General features: G+C 40.5%; 2 protein-coding genes across 2 annotated transcripts; one reads left to right on the top strand and one right to left on the bottom strand.

Moving 5' to 3' along the window:
- Positions 1-3,263: 3,263 nt before the first annotated feature.
- LOC147225788 (uncharacterized) lies at positions 3,264-4,217 on the bottom strand. The gene has a single exon (XM_086162222.1). It carries the CDS (start codon positions 4,215-4,217, stop codon positions 3,264-3,266), a length of 954 nt encoding a protein of 317 aa, XP_086018348.1.
- A 1,535-nt stretch (positions 4,218-5,752) lies between these two features.
- Positions 5,753-7,839, top strand: org (oogenesis-related gene). The gene is made up of 5 exons (XM_086162195.1): positions 5,753-6,175; positions 6,269-6,340; positions 6,430-6,646; positions 7,291-7,451; positions 7,571-7,839. Exons 1-5 carry the CDS (start codon positions 6,113-6,115, stop codon positions 7,685-7,687), a joined length of 630 nt encoding a protein of 209 aa, XP_086018321.1. The 5' UTR covers positions 5,753-6,112; the 3' UTR covers positions 7,688-7,839.
- The last annotated feature ends 12,331 nt before the right edge of the window (positions 7,840-20,170 follow it).

Here is a 20,170-nt window from a genome sequence, read left to right as displayed (position 1 = left end):
TACATAAAATGAAGAAGAAATTGCTCAATATATATGAATATAGGTTCCCTAAATATAAGTGTTGAATTGATAAATTTGGCTACTATTGGCAAAGATGTTACTGTTGGTTTGGATGACAAAATTTTAACACTTAAATAATGAAAAGTCTTGAATTGATATAATTCCACCACTTCCTACAGTGGAGGTTATGAGAGTTATATTGGCTTGACAACTCTTATATGTCACTCCTGCTCTTAACTTTTTTTGTTTTTTTTTTCTACAAGTGGGCCTATTTATGGTTAGAACATACCAGCCTCCTGCAGATTTACAAAGCCAAAACCAAACAAGAGGTTGGTTGAAGAGGATGCCAGATAGAATCCTGTTTTGGAGACTGTGAAAGGTTAATTAATGCCTGCATAAGCTCAAATACACCCACACATGTGCACTCTGGGCAAGCAGTTTTTATTTGTGCTATCATGCTGGAGTGCATTCTCGAGGCGGACTGTGCGCTGCGAAAGGATTTCAGTCCTAAAGACTCCTCTGGGCTCTTGCCCATGCAGAGTTTTTCAGTCTGGCTTAATATACACCTACTAGTGCAACCTAGACACATCATCAGTGATTTAACATGGGGTCATGTGGTTTTTCAGGTCTTTTGTCATCAGGCACCCTTGCTCAGGCAACCCAGCCGGGGCTGATCAGTTCTCAGCTTGTGTGTGGCCCACGGGTCCCCCTCTTGATCCACGGTCATTTTGCTGCTTTCTTAATGGTGTCAGTGATGTTTGTTGTGCGGTCCCCTTATTCCCAACACCATGAGAGGCCCTGCAGAGCGACTGGCTTGGAAATGCTCGCCGTCCAACCTTGACCGGGCTGCATCGAGTCTTCCATCCGTTGCGCTGATATTCGTCTGCCAGCCCCTCATACTTGGCCCTCCTCCTCTCAAATGCCTCCTCCAGCCAGTGGTCCCAGGGCACAGTCAACTCCAGCAGTACAACCCGCATTCTAACACAAGGACCATGTCCAGCCTGAGTGTGGTCAACGTGATGGTATCTGGGAATTTAGACTGCCTGCCTAAGTCTACTTTCAGCTGCCAGTCCCTGAGTGTGGTCAGGAGCCCCCCCTGCTTGGCTTGGGCAATTCTGTGGCTTCTCTCTGAAGGCAATGACATGCCTGGCTGGCTGTTGCTTCTTGCTGAGTGAGATCCCTGAGCTGTTGGTATCTGCTATCACATTCAGCACCTGGTCGTGGTACCCCCGATATTAACAACTTAGGATATGCTCTAGTGATCCTCTCCTCTGGCCAAGAGGGCAAGCAGGTGTCTCTGCCACACTTAAACAGAAGGGGCTGAATGGTCTGGGGAGGGCATGGTAGAATGACTGGATTAAGAACTTTAACTGGAGCGGCTCCATCTTCCAAAGCTCGGGCTCCCACTCCCATAAAGTTCCATTCCGACCAACTTGCTTAAGCCACCTCCACTTCTTCTCGAAGCTCTTCCTGGACATGCTGCTGAAGGACGTACATCCTGAAGATTTTGATGGGCTGCAGGGTTTTTCGATCTCAGCAACAGTAACATTTAATAAACATGTTATGGCAGAAGTTGAAGTTAAAACCCTGCATTCCAAAATCCTAGTCCAAGACAGAGTTGTGATTTGAAACAACAACTTCAGTGAGAAGTTATATCTCTCAGACATTGACCCTCTCAGGCCTCCACGGGACAGCAGAACAAAAACAGCACGCTTGCACACAGTGCTCATCTGATTTGTCAAACACACATATAAGTTGGCTCTGCCAATGTTTCCTTTCTTTAAACAAAAAAAAAGGGATACAACTCTGATCAATATTTGTTTCTAAAAATTATGAAATACTGTTCTTCACATAAGATATGTAAAAAGACAGATATTCAAAATATTTCGCATCTGAGCTTCTACATTAAATAAGTATGTTTTATCTTAGGGGGGAGGTTAAGCAGTTTTCATCTAGAAACAATTTTTTTTTTTTTATGAATAAATATTTTGTTGACTGATAATGTCAACAGCTTGTTTGATTCACTGCTGCTGAATACAGGACCACTCTGTTTAATTGCCTGAAAATACAAGATAAATGTATTTTATTATTCAATTATTATTGTGAAAAAGCTTATTTGCTTTGGAGCCTTCGCCATCACATTGATTTTTTGTGGTTATTTTAAGGCAGTACTCTAGATATGATGTCAGTTGTGTCGATAAAACGGCAGAAAATGGTGAAAAAAATCAGTCATTCTTTTGATATTAATTTAACTGTTTTGGTATGAGAAAATTATGAATGTTCAAAATGTATGACTGAAAAATCATTTTTCAATAGTATCTACAGTATTGATTTAAATGTTGACAGATTCTTAAGAACTGATTGCTTATCTTAGCTTGAGTGAATATAAAAATAATATCATGAAAAACTCTTAGTAGTATCTAATACATTCTGAGTTTTTTTTGTGTGTTTTTCCAAAAAATGGTTCAACCACAACCCTGTCAATGAGCTGCATCCTGTGAGAGGCATAACCAGGGGTGAAATGCAAAACGCCGGAAGACCTTATTCATCCTGAGGCTTGTGGGTAAATCATTTGCGCCATGTGCGTAAATAAACAAAATAGTGATTATGAATTTAGATAATGAATTGTAATTTATTCTCATGCGCGGGGACTCACTTTCCGGTTCAAGCACATCACTCTGAGTCATACTAACCCTCTGAATTTCAGTGCGTGGGAGAGCTGAGGATGCATTGGATCACAGCATTAAGGGCCTCTCCAGTGCTCCTCTTCATATGCTAAGGAGAAACTGTCTGATGGACACATTCAGCTCTGCAGGACCATACGATTCAAGTTCAATTGAGACTACATGGACTTATTCAATGGGGAGCTGGACTGACATTTAGGATCTTGAAAGTGGGGCAGAAATTTATTGACCTTCAGAACATGTCTCGTTCTCTGAAGAATGACAAAATCCAAAAGGCAGAGAGGTTGGCTCAGTGCAAGCATTTTATTTCCGATCAGAGTGAGATGCTCTCGGAAGATGAGAAACTTGTGACATAAAAGACCAAAAAGCAATGGAGACAACTGCAGTCACTGTGTGATATTTTATTTTTGATGCAACAGAAACACATAGATTTTCAAACAATTATAGAAATTTCAGAGAATTTCACCCAGTGATTTGTGATAATGCATATGTTGCCAAATCCTCCTTAACTTTTCTTTCTCATTTCTTGCATTGTTGAAACTCTCTCCTTCTCGATGATTCAGCAACATTGATTAATTCCTAACGGTGGGAGGGGAAGCGTTTCTTCATAACATGGAGGAAGCAGCGTTTGATCTTGCTTTCTGGGTTTTTGAGTGGCGAGGAGGATGAGAACGAAGGAGCTGAAGACAAGCCAGTGGAACGTGAGAACTCGCCCTTCGCTAATCTTTCTTTAATCTGCGATTTTTCTGAATCCTTGGACAGTCTCTCTCGGGCTGTGGACAGGTGGTTGAGGTCGCCTACCATGCCGATGTCTGTTGTTGGAGCACCACGGTGAAAGTTGACACCCTCCTCGTTCTTGCTTGAATTGCGCAGAGTCGGTTGGCAGAGAAGGACCTCTTCGTTGGCCATCTGGGGGCTCTGGCTCAAGGTGACGAAGCCGTACGGCGTGGTGACTTTCGTCAGGTGAGTAAGGGAGAGGGCAACTCTGCTCGCTGGATCCAGGCAGTGCTGAGCTTCGACGTAGGAGCAGGGAAAGGTCAGATCTCTCTGAAGGCAAGATCTCCTCTGGGTCAAGGGGTCGGAGACACTCCGCTCAGCTTTGCGGGCAGACGGAACCAAACTAAAAGCTGGGGATGATGTTGATGCTAAAAGTTTTGAGTGAGCATAAGTGACAGATCCAGAGGACACCTGGTCCCTCCCAGAACTCCCCAGTCCTTTCTCTGTCTCCGCATATTTCCTCTCCTTTGTATTTTCTGCCGATTTGAAAGAGTTCTGGATGGAGAGGCTTGGAATTGTGAACTGTGGGATGCTGTCAGGTGTCAGGATGTTTGGGTTAATGTTGTCTCGGCTCGTCTGGCTGTCGTTTCCCAGAGAACTCCCAAAAGATTTTGCGCTGGTGGTGGCCCACATGAGCGCACGGACTCCCGCGCTGCTGTGTCTTCGTCCTGTGAAGAGGTCATCTGAACGAATGGCTTTATGTCCGCTGCAAATGGCCCCAATGCTGAAAGTCCTGGTTACCGTGTTCCTTTCCATGGCTCCTTTTGCTTGCAAGCTTCCTCGGTGGAGTGGTGACAGCAAGCTTAAATACGTCTCCACTTTATTGATTTTGCCCAAAACCAAACGCATTGTCAGTTGTGATGTCACTGTGACAAAAGCAGTGGGCGGAAATGGTTTCCAATTAGGGAGCTTGTTACGAACAGAGGCATAATGATCACTCTTTTAGACCTCTTCATATGCTAAGGAGTATATCCCTCTGAATGAAGCAGCTTGTTCAGCTTCAAACATGTTGCTCACCATAAGTGAAATATTCAGTACTTTGGATATGTGAATTAAAAATACAGTTGCACATATGGTAGACAAGGGTGTTTAATTAATGGGACTTTCATCTCATATTTAAGACGTTTATACTTGGACATGTACTTGATCAGAGAGACACATCACCAATACAGTCAGAAGCACAAAAAGAAACAGGTAAAATCCTTTTTTTTTTGGCTCTGTTGGGAAAATTATTAACTTGTTTGAATGGAGTGCAACTTGACAAATACTGTTTTCAGCTTCAGTATGGAAATAGCAGTTTTAGAGATAATAAGCTGCAGTTTTGTAAATATTTTGATGCCATTAGACATTTGATAAAAAAATACATTTGTGATATCTGTGATATCTTACAGTACGATTATTGTTGCAGTCCCATCTCCAGACTTAGAATAATACAATCTCATCCAGTACTTTCTTTGTCGGAGTCAATGTGGCAACAGGGGCTGCATGATGACTTCAAATTTAAAGATTAAAATGGAGTGGTTAATTGAATTTTCCAACTGAAAGACAAATGAAAAGATTTGTGAGCGCTGATGCACTTAAATAGAGCCAGGTTTATTTAAAATGCACTATTTTGCATTCTTTGGATAAAGCTGCATAAAACATTTTTTGTGTGTCTCAGGTTCACCCCTTTTGACCCTGTTAAGTAGAATATGCCCTGTAAAAGTAACATATATGCAGAAAAATGAAAAGTGTTGGTTACATATGAACCGGAAGCAGCAGCAGGAGTAGGAGGAGGAGGAGGCCTCTCAACTTTTTTTTTTTTTATTGAACATAAACAGTATAAACAAATATACATATGTACAAATAAACATGGCAAGGTAGAATCGAATGTCCATGAAACAACTGGGGATGCGGGAGCAAAGGACATAAGGAGTTAACAGTGTTAAAGGTTTGTGAGAAATGTTTAACACTAGACAAAAGAGAAAGTCAAAGAAAATAATTAAGTAAATAGATAGATAAATAAGATTAATATATATATATAAATAAAAAATAATAAAAGAAAAACTTACAATGGGAATATAACATGTATTTAACTTGGTGGTTCACAAGAAATCTCAGACATCAAACTGTATATTTTTTGGTTTTGGGATTTTTCCATAAGTTTTAAGGATTTTTTTTTTATATTATTCAAAATCGTTTATAAAGATTGTAAAATTGAGGGAACACTTTTGCATTCTGTTTTTGTGAATGAAGAACTTGGCCAGGCTTAAAATAACATTGACACATAGTTCATCTCTTTTGTTGCTTAAAAGTAAACCAAATGTTATGTCATCTCTTGAGAGGGAAACCGGTGACGATGGAGATAAATTTGTTTTTAACCCATTTTTAAGTGTTTGGCCACAAGCCCTGTGTTTTTTGGCATGGGAGGCTTCTCTAGTGATGATAAATCAACTTTGCACTACTGTCAACGCGATCACGTGACACTGTAGCGTAATTGGCGGCCTTTGCTTATTGGTCCGCCCTGATTGCTGCAGGTGTGCTCGCCTCACGTTGATTGGCTGCATCGCGGCGGCCATAGGCTACATATCATCCGCAGAGGCGTTCGGCCGGGGCAACGCATTCCCACGACCTCCTCACCGCGGGGCCGCAGGTCGACCCGCAGCAGGAGGATGACGACTTGTGAAAACCGCGCAGACGCCATGGAGCCGGAACCACAGGCACCCGACACGGAAGTAATGGCGTGTTGGAGGACACATACACAGAGTTTTAACGTTTTCGGAAACGTTAGGAGTGTACCGTGAACACTTCCGTGTGTTCATCCGCAGGGCCTAGTGGTGAGGAGGGACGGCGTTCTCCATTCCGTGCTGCGTGGTCTCTTCTGGCCCTTTGGCCTTGTGGTACGGTGGTCCTCTACCATCATTACCATCATATGTTTTATTTCTTTATTTTATATCTGTCAAACGCTGAACACGACTGTCTTCCGTAGGTCCGAGTCTACCGCGGAGTTTGGTGGGCGCTGGGCTTCCGGCAACAAGAAGCGACACCCGTCGTGCCACCGGTTTCCACCCCTGGACGCCAGAGCCTCGCCGGCCGCAAGCGGTTGAATACGGTTACCCGCCTGCTGCTGAATGTGCTGCCCCGCTGGATGCACGGTGCTCTCGGCTTCCCTCAGTCCAGCAGCATCGGCCGCTGCCTCTCCCCCGGTAGGCTGCCATCAGATCTCTTCAAATTTGAATGAAAACCTCAATTAGGCTTCATGGCTGCAACTGACAGTTCCTCTCTATCCTTTCAAGGAAAGGATAAGTTCAGTTTTAGATTTCTACTGACCTGTAACCTTTATTATCAAGCTGATCTCTTTGAGTTGCTGTTCTTCTCAATATGCATTAGAAAATGCAGGGGTAAAGATTCCTCCTCAGTTCCCTGTGCCCCTGTAACTTGTTATACATGTTACACAGATCACAAGGCCTGTATTTAAAGCCCTATTTTATTTTTGCCCTCAGTCTGAAACTTACTATGAGAGACCTCTTGAAGGCTGAAGTATGGTGTGAACTCAGTCAGGCCAAATGTAACTATTCAGTCTTAAATACATTTTCCAATGACTATTGCATTGTAAATCAAACCCTCTGCATGGCCAGGTAAACTCGTTTAATTAAATGTTGACCATTTTCCAAGTGAAACTTGGTAATAGTGTTGGTAAAGAAGAGAGAAGTTTCTTTAAATTCCAATGATCAGTCTTTCAGCCTTGACATTTTTCCACTGCCGTGACTCACCAGACTCTGTATCAGAGGTGAAAATGTGGTGTAACAGTGTATTCGTCCACGTGTGGTCAACCCCATATGACTGACAGAAATCCGAGTCTCTCCTACTAAGCCATGTGGAAAGGGCAGCAAGAGGAAGCAGGATGAGATAGAGGAGGATGATGAAGAGGAAGAAGAGCAGCAGACGTGGGTCGAGGCACTCAATCAAGAAATGTCTGACAATGAAGACCCTGAGGATTTGGACTATGAGGTAAGCTGAAATTTTTATTTGAAGGGAATTGGGATCTTTGGAGTCATAAAATCCTGAGACTAAATACTTTAAAATTATTCCCCCTGGAAATAACTCTCCATATAAAATTCTGTTTCTAGCCCAGTTCTGTTGAAACGGAGAGTGAAGAGTACTGTTCGCACAACAACACTGAAAGCGACATCGAAATTCACGGAAAGAATGTGGTCATTATTGAAGATGTGAAAACAGTAAGATGACTGATGTCAGAACTTTCTTAGTCTATCAGAAAGCTTCAACTTCTCTCTATTGCAGGGTGAAGAATTGAGTCCTGCTGATGAGTCTTGCCCTGCTGTTTAAATGTCACTGTTTGTCTTTTGTATACTGTTATTTGTATTTCAATAAACTTGACATGGCCTTACATTGAGTTTCCACTAGATGGCAGAAATGAGGTTGACATTTTATGAACACAAATGTCAACTCTCTGTTAAATCAACACGAGGTCATTTAAATGCTTTGTAGTTTGAGTCACCATGAAGTCAGTTGGTTATTCAGCAGTGACTGTTTGTTCTGAAAGCAGAATCTTTTCGGGAAGATGCCCACGGGAGTGTCTTAAAGTCACTTGCTATTGCAAGATTTGAAAATGAAAGACCTGGGCCACTGAGAACCTTCAGTTTTCATCAGGTTTGTTTTTAGGCCCTGCGACTGGCAGGGTGAATCCCACCACTTGCCTAAAGACTGCTGGTTAGGATCCAGCCCCGACTGCAGTGGAAGCGGTAGATAATGACTGACTACTCTGTAAACACACAGCTGCTGAAAGGTAAAGGCACAAAAATTTTTGACAGTTCCTCAAGCACATTTCCCCCCCATCTCTGTTAAACAGTTTGCTTTCAAGCAAAAACTAAATCTCAGCATCCACCTGGTCCTGCCAGGTGTCTGGCAGCAGGAGTCTAGAATTTTGATGTATACTGACACTTGTCTCATCTTTCCATTTGTGTCCTGTGGTTCTATTCACTAGAGTAGCTGCAGCACTGTAGTTGATGCATGCTAGTGAGCTGCCCTGGAAACAAACTGCAATCTGCTACCACATGCTTATGGCAAAGCATAGCTGCCAATTGATTCTGTAGTACACTATGTATAGGGTTGGGTTTTTTAATAAATTCTATCTTTTCTCCTGCTGAAGCAGCCAGCTTGCTATTTAAGCAGTGGTGAGCATTTTGAGTTCAAGTATTTGTAAGAGTGGGATGGGCAGCAGGAGAAAGAGTCGGTTACAGAAAGTAACTGATGATCTCTAGGGGTTCTCTTGGCTGTCTGAACCGTTTGAAGAGTAAACTGGTAGAGAGCATCAACCTCCCCCTGCTGGTGTTTGTTGCGGGCTGGAGATTCTTTTAATCCAGACATTCTGCCTTTCAACTGAAAGGTGAAAATGTAACATTTTGAAGTAGTCTGAATTCTTGTCCTTGATGAGCTTTACAACAAAGAAGTTCAGCCTCATAGGGTGTTCTAGTCCTGTAATGGATGGGTTCATTGACCTTTTTGTGGTGATCAGTTCGGATATTGCAGACTGAGGGGACTTTATTTTGGAGTTTTCTGTGATTTCTCTGAACACTAGTACAGTGCGGACCATCAAAACTGATGCAATCGGAGATTCGACTAACTGCAAATTCACAAGTCCAGGGCTTAGCAGCATCTGCTGTTTTCTTACCTTGAAAGAGTGGAAGGGGGTGCCTGCTGTGCACCAAGGCCCCCAGCCTAATTTTCTGCAGCATTATGTGACTGTGCAATCTCAGACAACAGCAAGGCTCAAACCTCTTACTTTTCCAGTTTAACCTCAAATTGCTTGCACACTGCTCACGTGTGCCCCCGCCTCACTTTCACAGCATGTCGCCTTATCTCCACCCTAATGACCAGCTGTCCCAATAGACTTCTGGCGCATCATTCATCTTCTGAAAAATGGAACAGGAAAAGCAGCATGAAAAATGAAGCAGAAAGATGCAGCCTTCAGTTATACATTTTGGTGCTTGGACAGGGAATTGCAAACTAGTATGTGAAAATACAGCGAAGTCAGTTTTTTCACAAATTTATTGGTCTTGATCCTAGTGCTTGTGAAGTCGGGACATTAGTATGACAGTTGGTACGCTGTCAAACCCATCTTATTTACATTCCTATTTCCAATATTACAGACCCTGTTCTCAGTTATTAGACTCTCACTTGAATACATGATCGTCCTTTTAAGAACCTCGAGGGGTTCTTGCTATTGACTGCTTACCTGGAGGAGTTCGGTACTGAGCTGATAAAAGATTTTGAATTTTGTGTGCTTTTTCCCCATATCATGCTTCCATTGTGTGATAGTGGTTCTTCATTCTGTTTCTAAACTTGAAACAGACGGGTGTCATCCTTGGACAAATTTATAAGCTCTTAGTCTGTTTTATGAATTATTTTTGGATTTTATGACCTTTAAAGTTGATCAAAAAAAATCAAAGTTGGTTTTTATTTCAAATCGTATCCACAATTTAAAAAGTGATGGATCGAAATGAACAAATGCTCTTTGTCACGGTCATTACAAGCTAAGATTAGATTAAGATTAAGTTTTTAAGATGACCTATTTTATGTTTGGACTTTGTAACTTTGTAACTTATCGTTAGCCCAAAATAATCTAGCCTGAAAAGTTTGAGATAACCCTCTTCAAGGTTACCATTAGAAGGGCAGAACATTTTAAATGATCTCAATACTTGCAATAAATTTAATGATAGCTTTGACAGAAGTCACATAAGAAACCAATTAGTACATTTCTTTATGCAAAACAACTTCAGTAGTACCCAAAAGTTAAGCTGTATAAACTGTAGCCATAACCGTAAGTTATAGCTCAATACTGGGCATCTGTATATGATTTTCTCAAACTCGTTCTGTCAAAAGTACAACAGTTACTTTATGGAGAAGGTAGATATAAATATGATACGAGTCAAGTAATGTAAAATACACTTGATACAACTCCTTTTTTTTTTTTTTGTTATAAAGTCTTAAGATATCACAGACCAGCTCCAGCTCAAAGTCCTCCCGAGCTATCAGATACCATCTCCCCAGCCTCTCATCTGGACTGTATTTTATGTCTCACAGTGCTCCTCGATCAATTCAGTCGGATTTAAAGGCTTTGCTGCTATCTGTGTTGTGCTTGTCCTTGCCTGTCAGGAGGTCGGTAGTGCTCACACATAAGCAGCACACCATGGGCCCCTGAGAGTGCGGAAGACCGCTGATGCCCGTAAGCAAATCCGTTCACACATTTATGATGCTATTCTGAGCTGCAGCCCAGAATTCAATGATGCACAACTGGAAGAGCCAAGACAGGCACGCTGATCATGAGAGGACTCACTGTGTCTGTTCAGGCTCAGTCGACTTGCGTACCTGTATTATAATGATTAATTACATCACAGACTGACAGATTGTTCTGTCGATTCCCTGAGGCTGAACCTTTGATTTGTCCATGTCATCATGGTAACTCCTGGGCTTTTACACAAGTTTAGGCATCTGTAGTGGAGTAACATCTCAGTCAATGTTTTAATCAACATTTTCTCCATTTGATTATGCAACATTGAACAGAACTTGGCTACTTGTTAAATGTCATGATTTATATGAATGGAAAATGTCTTTCAGATGAATAACCTTATTTTATTGGATCTGTGCATTTCATTATATAAATATGACAATCCTCTTATACATTTGCAAAATTCTGGATTTTCTACACAAGTGCAGTTAAAGTCAACTGCTTAAAAATTGCAATGAAAGTTAAACTGAAAAATTGCTTGAACTCTGAAATCTAGCACACAGATTTTCCTGTAGAAGTAGCTCTTACCTACAAACTGAGTACTGACTCACACTCAATCATTTGATATTTTACTCATGAATACGGAGAAGTGCTTTAAGCTGCTTTGGATAAGAATGCCTCTCAATGTAACATACTTAGTTTAAGTCATATCTAGCACTTCCAGATGGAGTGGATTTTTTTTCAATGCATTTTTATGTTTTTGCAACATATGTTGTCTTTTTGTCCGAATACCTTTGTATTTGTAATAATTGATTACATTTTAATTCATAATAGGCTTCCATTTGTTTTAGTTGTTGGTGTGTGTGAATGCAAATAAGATATTAAATGTTCTGAATAGGTTTCACATACTGGTCTCACAAAAACTTGTTAGAAGTGAGAGTGGGGGAACATATCTCAACGTCAAAGCTTCATGAGTACAAACTTACTCGCAAAAATACTTGCAAACAAAGAAACTCAAACCAAAACTGGCAGCATCAAAAAAACAAGAATACCCTTTTATTATCTGCTTAATGATGGCACATTATCTTCTGATTTTAAAACTGTTTGAGATTTCATTTAATATTTCACTTCTGCAGTGAGAAACGTGCAGTATTCACAGTAGAAATATGAAATTTGATATGCCTATTAGAGTCAGAAGTCCTCAAAACTGCTCTCAAAAATGGTCACTATGCTAAAAATACATATATGTACAAGTTTGAAGTTCAAGAGGTTTCAGTCTGATGAGCACTGCATGGAGAGTTTCAATATGTATAACTGGTGTCTTCCGACCAAAGCACGGCAGATAGCTGCTTTTTTTCTACTTTCTGGGAAATGGGCACTATTTGAGGAAGACTGGACAAACAGATTTGCTCAAATGATTCAGTCTTTAAATACCTGTGTGACAAACTGTCAAGCACAGGCAATATGTGTGCTGGAATACTGAGTAAATGCAAAGTAAGAATTTAAACTTTTTGGTTCAAAAATAGTAAAACCTTATGCATAAACAGGACCATCTGGAAATGTAGTTGATGATTGTCAGTTTTAGGAGCCATATAGAGTAAGCAGTTAGTGTTGTGGCTGTTATATCGGTTGCTGTCATGATTGCTGTTCTGCGCTCTCACTGCCCTTTTGCCCGACTCTTCAGCATTGTGCTCTGCATACGTCTTCATCACCCCAAGGACTGGGAAAGGAGGCCGGGTAGAGATGCTACCCTTTGCCTTTGCTGCAGGCAGGGTTCTGACTCCCAAAGTCAGATTCAGACCAGAGAGGTTGCATATGTCACGCTTCCAAGGTTCCACTTCTGTCAACTGTTTCTTTTTTTTAAATGCTCATTTGTATGCTGCAGCGATTAATGTGCTTCAGAAGGGAGGATGTATCATGTTGTCTGGTGAGTCTCACTGAATGACTGCAAAAATAGGCTGTCAGTCGGTCCAATCTTGTAGTTAGGACCACTCTGTCAAAGAGCAGCAAAATATTTTCAGTATACGGATTGAGCAATTGTGCTTAAGTTACATCTTTCCCCTATTGAATGTGGTGTAGATGGAAATGTGCTGTAGTTACAGGGCTTTTGACAGGCACGTAGACTCATCCCCTGATGTGGAAAATATGTTTTATCATTCCAATGGTAAAATCTGTCTGAAAATGATCTCAGTATTCCTGTCTAATGACATCTTGAGGAAAAAGTCATTTGAATTTGATGCAATTATTTGTAACTTAAGATTTTGTTTCCTCATATTTAAAGCTCGCTCCTCATGTTTTACCCTTGATCACAGCGAAATGTTTTCAGGCCATCCGCAGCTTGAGATTCTCGGCCCCTTAAAATTCTTCTCACATTCCTCTTCCCGCTCTAATTACCAGCTGCCCAATTAGTCCAGATGTTTGGCTGTTTTTGTTCTTGTGGAACAATGAATAGTGGGTTACTGGTGTAGGGTTGTTTTGATGATGATGCAGAATGTGGGACAGATAAAAAAGAGTGGGGGATGTGCTGTGTGAAAACTTCAGTAAAGGGAGGCTGAACCACACAGGAGTCGTTTTCTGGAAACAACATTGTTTCGCAGCAAGATGACTGATGTATCACACTGACAACACACGTTCTTGACTGAACCTTGAAGTGAGCGATCTAGTTACAATATTTGTACTCTAGATGAGTGTAGGAGGTTCTCACTGGCTTCTGCTTTGTCGACATATCCGCTGACTGCGACCCGGTCGCTGTAACCTTTTTGATATTCACAGTGTTTACAGTACTCCCACTTGCACAGGGGGATGGCACTTGTTCTCGAATAATCTAATCTAAATTTAAATCTAGAGTCCAATAATCTTCAGAGCTGAGTCACTTCAGTAACAGCACATGAAAAACGCAAGACTTCAAAAAAAATATCTAGACGATTGATCACCAAAATTCATTAGCAAACCTGTCTGCGATGATATTAAGTCAACTTTGTCTTAAATACTATTTCTGTATCAAATGTTTCCATGTTTCTTTCAGTTTACCTGAACCCAAAAGTACTCTCCAAACCTTTGTCATGCTAACTTTATGCTAATCCTCATTTTTTTCAGTGGTTAAACATAATCTTAAACATAATCCAGCTGATGCTGGATGCTGAGAAACAAAAACAAAGATCATAGCATCTCCAAAGTTTTGGTTTTATTTGAACTGTGTGACATTTGCTGGGCTTTGTTCAAATTCAATGTAGAGTACCAAATAAAACATATCAGCCACTACAGTACAATTACTGTATTTGTAAAAACACGAATTACCAGATTTATTTATAACTTAGAGAACTAAGTAAAGACGTGTGCGAATTGCTTAAGAAGACACTGAGTATTTACCGCAATGAAATATGTAGTTTAGGCTATTACCTAAAATTGCAAATTTAACATACTTTGCTCAGTTGAAACTATTCTTGCAACATCAAATGTAGAAAAGTAATTTAGTGATTTCACTTCTTGAGCATCACACTCCAAAAAAATCAATGAGTTTTCCAACTTTGTTGGAACTGAGCTCAAATGGTGTAATATTGGCGTCTATTAGAAACAACAATAGCTTTTCCTAGTCAAATCAACAAAAATAATGTCACATTAATACTGTGATGGTCAAATGCTAGAATAGTCAATGCTACACTCTGTACTCACCAGGCTTGTGGCCATAAGATCTTCTTGATTCCATATCAATGGTGTTGCCCTCTGACCTGTTTTACTGATTTCACCCAAGGTTTATGTCGTTTAAAAAACCTTGTAATACTCCTAAATTCTATTGATCCATTCTGACAATTTAAAAAAAAAATTATAACCCTTAACTTCTTGGTTCAGTCAACATCTATCGCTGCACCTTGACGTGTATTTGTCATCCACTTTTTGATTTCTGCTTGGGAGTCATGTCATCTCTCCCTCATGACGTAGTGCACATTGAAGGTGTTTGTTCTTGTCATATTGGCCAATTGACTTATATCCATTTGGAGCAACTTTAATGTGACTCAGACACTGCAACTGCGATAGGATTCTAATTGGTTCTTTTTGTAGCACATTGGTGGAAACTCAATCAGTATCTACTGCTTATTCAGCACTCAGGGTCGTAGGGATGCCTGAACCTATCCCAGCTTTAATTGGGTGAAAGTGAACCCTTGACTGGTCAACAGTCGATGTGGTGGAAGCTGTAGAAAATAATCAAGAGAACTGGAATAAATGCATTACAAGTGTTAACTTGTCAGTGGGATATTATTTAAATTATAGGTACAATTTAACCATTAAGTGCTATGCCACAACCCCAAACACTCCAAATAGGAAATGGGATTCCACCATCTGCCTATTGGTGTTGCTCATTTTAGATTAAAAAAAAAAATTGCCAAAGCATAGATTTTGTTCTTAAGCAAGCAGCACGATCTACAGGTTCTTGCACATATGTGAAGTTCAGTGAAAAGATACAATAATGTTTCCCACTGTGTTGAGGTCATCTGTGATTGGTGAACTAACAGGAAATTAAACTAGAAGGACACACGTCAATGTCTCGAAAGCATGTCAAGGTTGAGATGTCTCCATGGACGAAAGGCCACAAACTATAATATTTCCATACTGGCCTACTGTTTTTATTATGCATTTCTTGCAGGTTTCCTTCAGGTTACTGGCCAAACTTAGTTTGAACCTTCTGATTCTTTCAAATGCTTTTCAATACTTTGACTGATCCAGCTGTGAAACAATATGAAGGGTAATAGCCTATTTGGCCTCTTGATTGCAGTGCACCCACAGTGATAAAGCTTTAGAAGAGAGCCTGAGTGTTTACTCTTTGAATTTGAATATTTTTTTTGCTGGCAAGAGAGTAGAGAGCAGACATGATATATAAAAGACCAAAAGCATTCACAGCAAGCAGAGGCGTGTGTTTTGGGCAAGTGTATGCAGTGAAAATGAAGACTATAGAGTGTGTGAGTGTTTTAGAGAGGGAGATGCATGGATTGAAAGTGCCGTCCCAGCAGCTTTAAAGCATTTGAAATAGGAGCAGAACCTGGCATCTGTAGATGTGCTGCTTCATTCCAGCCTCCTTATGTAACATAAAAAGCATGAAGAGAGGAGCCAGAGGCGTGCGAGCGGGACTGATGAACTGCTGGGTACGGAGCTGTCCTCTGATATCTGGAGGCACAAAATCAGAGGCCACTCGACTAAAAATAAGAGGCAGATGAGAACAATGTGTAGATTTATTTGGTGCAAAGGGGGTGTCTTTTTTTAGACTATGCTGTCTTTTTGAAATGTATTCAGGGACCTAAAGCCCTTTTAATGTACTTTAATAGCTTGAAAGCTTACACCAAACCAGTGCGAGCTTATTTTCAGCACAGTTGTGGCCCCATGCTGTGATATTTATTTATTTATTTGTTTGTTTTTTTTTTTTTTATTTTTTAAACAGCATAACTATATTAGTTGCATAAGTTTTTTTATTGACTTCTTATTTCCCACATTTTAATCCCCCTCCACACACATACACACACATGCACGTCTGATATTTGACATGTGTGCAGTTTAGGCTGTGCTAAGCCCGACACAAACGGTCACCCATCCTAATCGGCTCTCCTGGCCTGACCGTTAACAGGCTTAAGGCAAAATGGAACATCGGTCAGCAAGAAAAGTCATAGATAGTTTATTCCTGCAGCTGATTTGACTGCTGTAATGGTGTATGCAAATGAGGAGAACTCTATTGTGTGATTATGAACACAGTGGTTCAAATTATGCTTCATATAAATGTTGCCAAATTTGCATCAGTGCGCCATATAACTGGAGTACAGCTTGAGAGGGAAAGATGTCCCTGCTTTATTCAAATTATGTTTAGAAAAACTAAAATTTCTGAAATGTATACTTACTGATAACATTTTTTTGTGCCAGTGTAGCCAGAGCATGGAAAATGTCCTCTTTGTGTCCGTGTAATTGGTTTTATTATATCTACTATGGTTCATTCACTTGTATCATCTATAGTGGTTTGGATTTCTCTTGTTTGAGCTGTTAAAATTGGCTGGAAGCAGTAAAGAGAAACATGACCCCAGAGGTTTCTAATCCACCCACTATCCTCTGCGCTGTTTCAATCTGCATACAATGTGGGAGGGTAGTGTGTGAACTCAGTGAAGCCACATCAAATATGGGCAACACACACACACACACACACACACACACATACACAATCTTGAACAAAGGTACCAAAAGTCCTTAAATGAAGTAGACTGTGATGAAATATGCATAGGTTATTGTGTCTGCTTCCTGCAGGTCATTGTTCTCTGGGCTGTTCTGTGTAACAAATGTTGCAAGAAATTAAGTGTATATCTTTCTAATATATATCTTATTCTACAGTATAACAGTGGCAAGATGTATCCCTTAGCTGGGGAGTTATGTAGCTTTTATTTTGATATTCCAGTTTTGCCAAATTGGATCTGATAGAAAATGTAGATTTTAATGAGATATTGTTGCCTCCGGGTATGGCTTTTGAATTGAATGCAATCTTTGTATTAATGCTCTATATTTTATGCGCATTTAGGTTACACTTAGCCTCACAGATTCAAATATGACAAAAAGAGATATGTGGTGGTGGGGGGGGGCACTGTTGTGACCTCCCCCCGGCCCCTTTTCATCCAAGCAGTTTGATGATTTCTAACTTACTGCTCAATATTGCTGTGGCCAAGCTGATGTAATCCCCTATGACACATTCCATAGGCTGAATATTTTACATCTGAGTTAAGTTATTTTTGTCTTGACGCTGTGGTGATTCTCTCAAAGAGGAAACACAAGGACACTTTAAACATATAGAAATCACATTATAATCCACATCTAGCTTCAGTTTTCACCATTACATATTGGGCAGAGAAATTATTTTTGCTAGATCTCCATATGTATATATTTGTTGGCTTATCCTCCTCCTGCTGACATTAAGCAGTTTAAAGTCTCACCCTCTGTGGGTTTTTTTGTAGCAAAGGTGGAAATGAGCTACAGCAAAGCAGGGCTCAGTAATCCTGCCCTTGCTGCCTTGGAGCCACATACTCTTTATTTACTCCTGACAGCTTCAAATTGAAACTGTGATCACATTTTCCACACCGTTTCTCTTCCACACTCACTTTTGGAGCCTTAAACAGAGAAGTGAGCTTTTTCCTGCCCTCTTTCTCCTACTGTCCCTGCTCATAGCTCTCTTTTCCTCCAACTGCCTTCTGTCAAGGCTTCCTGAGTGCCTTCGGGGATTCATCAATAGCCAACACTTGACATTGTTTTGTTTGCTTGTAAGTCCTCAAGTCTCCCTCTTTCTATCTCACTGACAGCCGAACAGTTCATTTGTTAAGATAGTGGGGGTAAAAGACAGACTGGACCTGCGATTGGATTAGAAGAACAGAGGCGAAAAGAGGTGGATTAATCAAGGTCACTGTGTTTCCCTGGGTGACAGCAACAGAGGGTTTTGTCATTACCTTCTGATAAAATGGGAGCAAAGACTTCAGCCTGGAGAGTAAATCTCCATGTAGTCTGTTTAATGAAAGCATCTGGATTTATTCTATGATAGCCTCCCGGGAAAGGAAATGCAGATTTACCCAAGTTGCTGAATAATTGTTGACTTAAATCAGCAGTGTATGTTTGGAGTTTGACCTTTAAGATGTATATGTATATGTATATGTATATAAGTATATAAGTATATAAGTATATGTATGTGTGTATGTCTGTCAGTCTGTCTGTATGTGTATGTATATATATATATATATATATGTACAGTATATGGCTATATATATATGGAAACTATATGGCTTTCCAGACAAAGCCATATAGTTCTTCATATATATATATATATATATATATATATATATATATACACACACACACTAGAGGACCGACTTACATATATATAAAGAACTATATGGCTTTGTCTGGAACTTACATTTATACAATTACCTTTTAAGGTTATCAACATCTGAGGCAAAAAAGCTAAAAATAAAGAGGGTCTTGAGCTACATATTTGGTCATTGTAAAATGTATGAAAGATGGCGTTGTTTCATTCCAGCCCTGAACCCAATGAAACTTAACACGGGTTAAATGTCATCTGCTCACATATTCATTCTCAAAAGGGATAAAAGAAAGACAACCAATAGCCCGGAGCCCCAGCATATGTGGGGTGGTCCTCACAGCCAGGCACTTTGTTCAAGTCCTGGCTGTTTGCCCAGACTTGGTCTAGCAGGGTGTTGTGGGCGGCAGATCTAGTGCTTGGCTCAGCTTTGCATTGCTCATTAGATGCTCTGGTAGCATACAAGCCAGCTAAAACATCAACAGGAGGACCGGCTTAAATGAACACCAAGTAGCTGAAAATCCAAGTGATCTTGTGAAATTCTGCTTGACATGTGCAGCTTTGTGATATTGTTCTGCAGCGCTGACATCTAACCTTCTTGTGTAATAATAGAATGTCAAGTTCTTGTTTGGATTCACAACAGGTTTTACCATGATATTACATATCATATTGGTTTATTCATAGTGGTTCCGCTACTTTTCTGTGTATATACCTTTTGCACATCTCCATTTTGGTTATAAAAGGAGACCTAGTCTTAAAGGGAACTCCGTCTAGGAGGGGTAATATGCATAGATATGCGTCAAGGTTTGTCTCGTACAAGAATACAATTATTATTTTTTTTTTTAAATCGCATTTAGAACACCTATTTTAAACCAGGGGCGCTACTATTGTTTTACTAGCGCAGTGCATGTCAGATTGATGACCTATACTAGTTTTCTCATGTTAACTTTGGCTTTCTGCTAGTGTTAACTTTCACTCGATCTGGTTGAGTATATTCAGTACGGTATGTACGGTACGGTGTGCCACATTGTACTGCTTTTGGGTGCAGTTTCAGGTCCGAGGGAAACAAAGGGACTGTAAGTCAACACAGCTTTTCAAGGGATAGTAAGTGAAGAAAGGAGTGGGAAATGGCACGAGGATGTACACAACTTACTACGGATCGGTGGCTGTGTTTTCGTTGCTTCTTTACGGATGCATTTGACCTAAGCTGCTGAAAGAGCTCACAGGTGCTGCACAAAGACACAACCCTGTGCCTATAGTTTGCTCTTACAAGTATACTAAAGGTCCTCAGGAAACGAGGGAAGCCTGCTTGAAGAAGCGCCGCAGGCAGGAGAAGCTTGATGGTCTCTTGCGAGGATGTCAACAGCCCGCCACTGCAGAAGTAGCATCTAATGAACCAGGCACCTGCACGATCCGAATGACAAGTCATCTGGTGAGTCCACAGCAGTCCATAAGTCTGTAGTGAACAGCCAGACAAAAAGTGGCACTCCTTATAACAGATACTCTCTCTCTCTCTCTGTTAGCATAGCAATGCAGTTGCAGCTTGAATGCCAGTGACTTTTGCCGATTCTTTCTTCTTAGTGTCTTTTTTTGTCTTCCTTTTTTAGCTTATTTCCATCTTCCGTGTTATCCTCCTCAGTCATGCCTTTCCTG

Source organism: Fistularia commersonii, chromosome 16 (genome assembly GCF_037954325.1).
Source record: "Fistularia commersonii isolate RoL2024-O1a breed Wild chromosome 16, RoL_Fcom_v1.0, whole genome shotgun sequence".
Taxonomy (NCBI): Eukaryota; Metazoa; Chordata; class Actinopteri; order Syngnathiformes; family Fistulariidae; genus Fistularia; species Fistularia commersonii.
Note: the sequence above shows the minus strand (reverse complement) of the source record. Positions and strands in the feature narration are given on the sequence as shown.

Bases quoted from the DNA above. Each gene is read 5' to 3' on its own strand.
- LOC147225788 (XM_086162222.1), bottom strand. From the start codon at position 4,217: ATGGAAAGGAACACGGTAACCAGGACTTTCAGCATTGGGGCCATTTGC.
- org (XM_086162195.1), top strand. From the start codon at position 6,113: ATGACGACTTGTGAAAACCGCGCAGACGCCATGGAGCCGGAACCACAG. The intron at 6,341-6,429 runs GTACGGTGGTCC...TGTCTTCCGTAG, and splicing joins TCTGGCCCTTTGGCCTTGTG to GTCCGAGTCTACCGCGGAGT. The intron at 6,647-7,290 runs GTAGGCTGCCAT...TATGACTGACAG, and splicing joins CGGCCGCTGCCTCTCCCCCG to AAATCCGAGTCTCTCCTACT.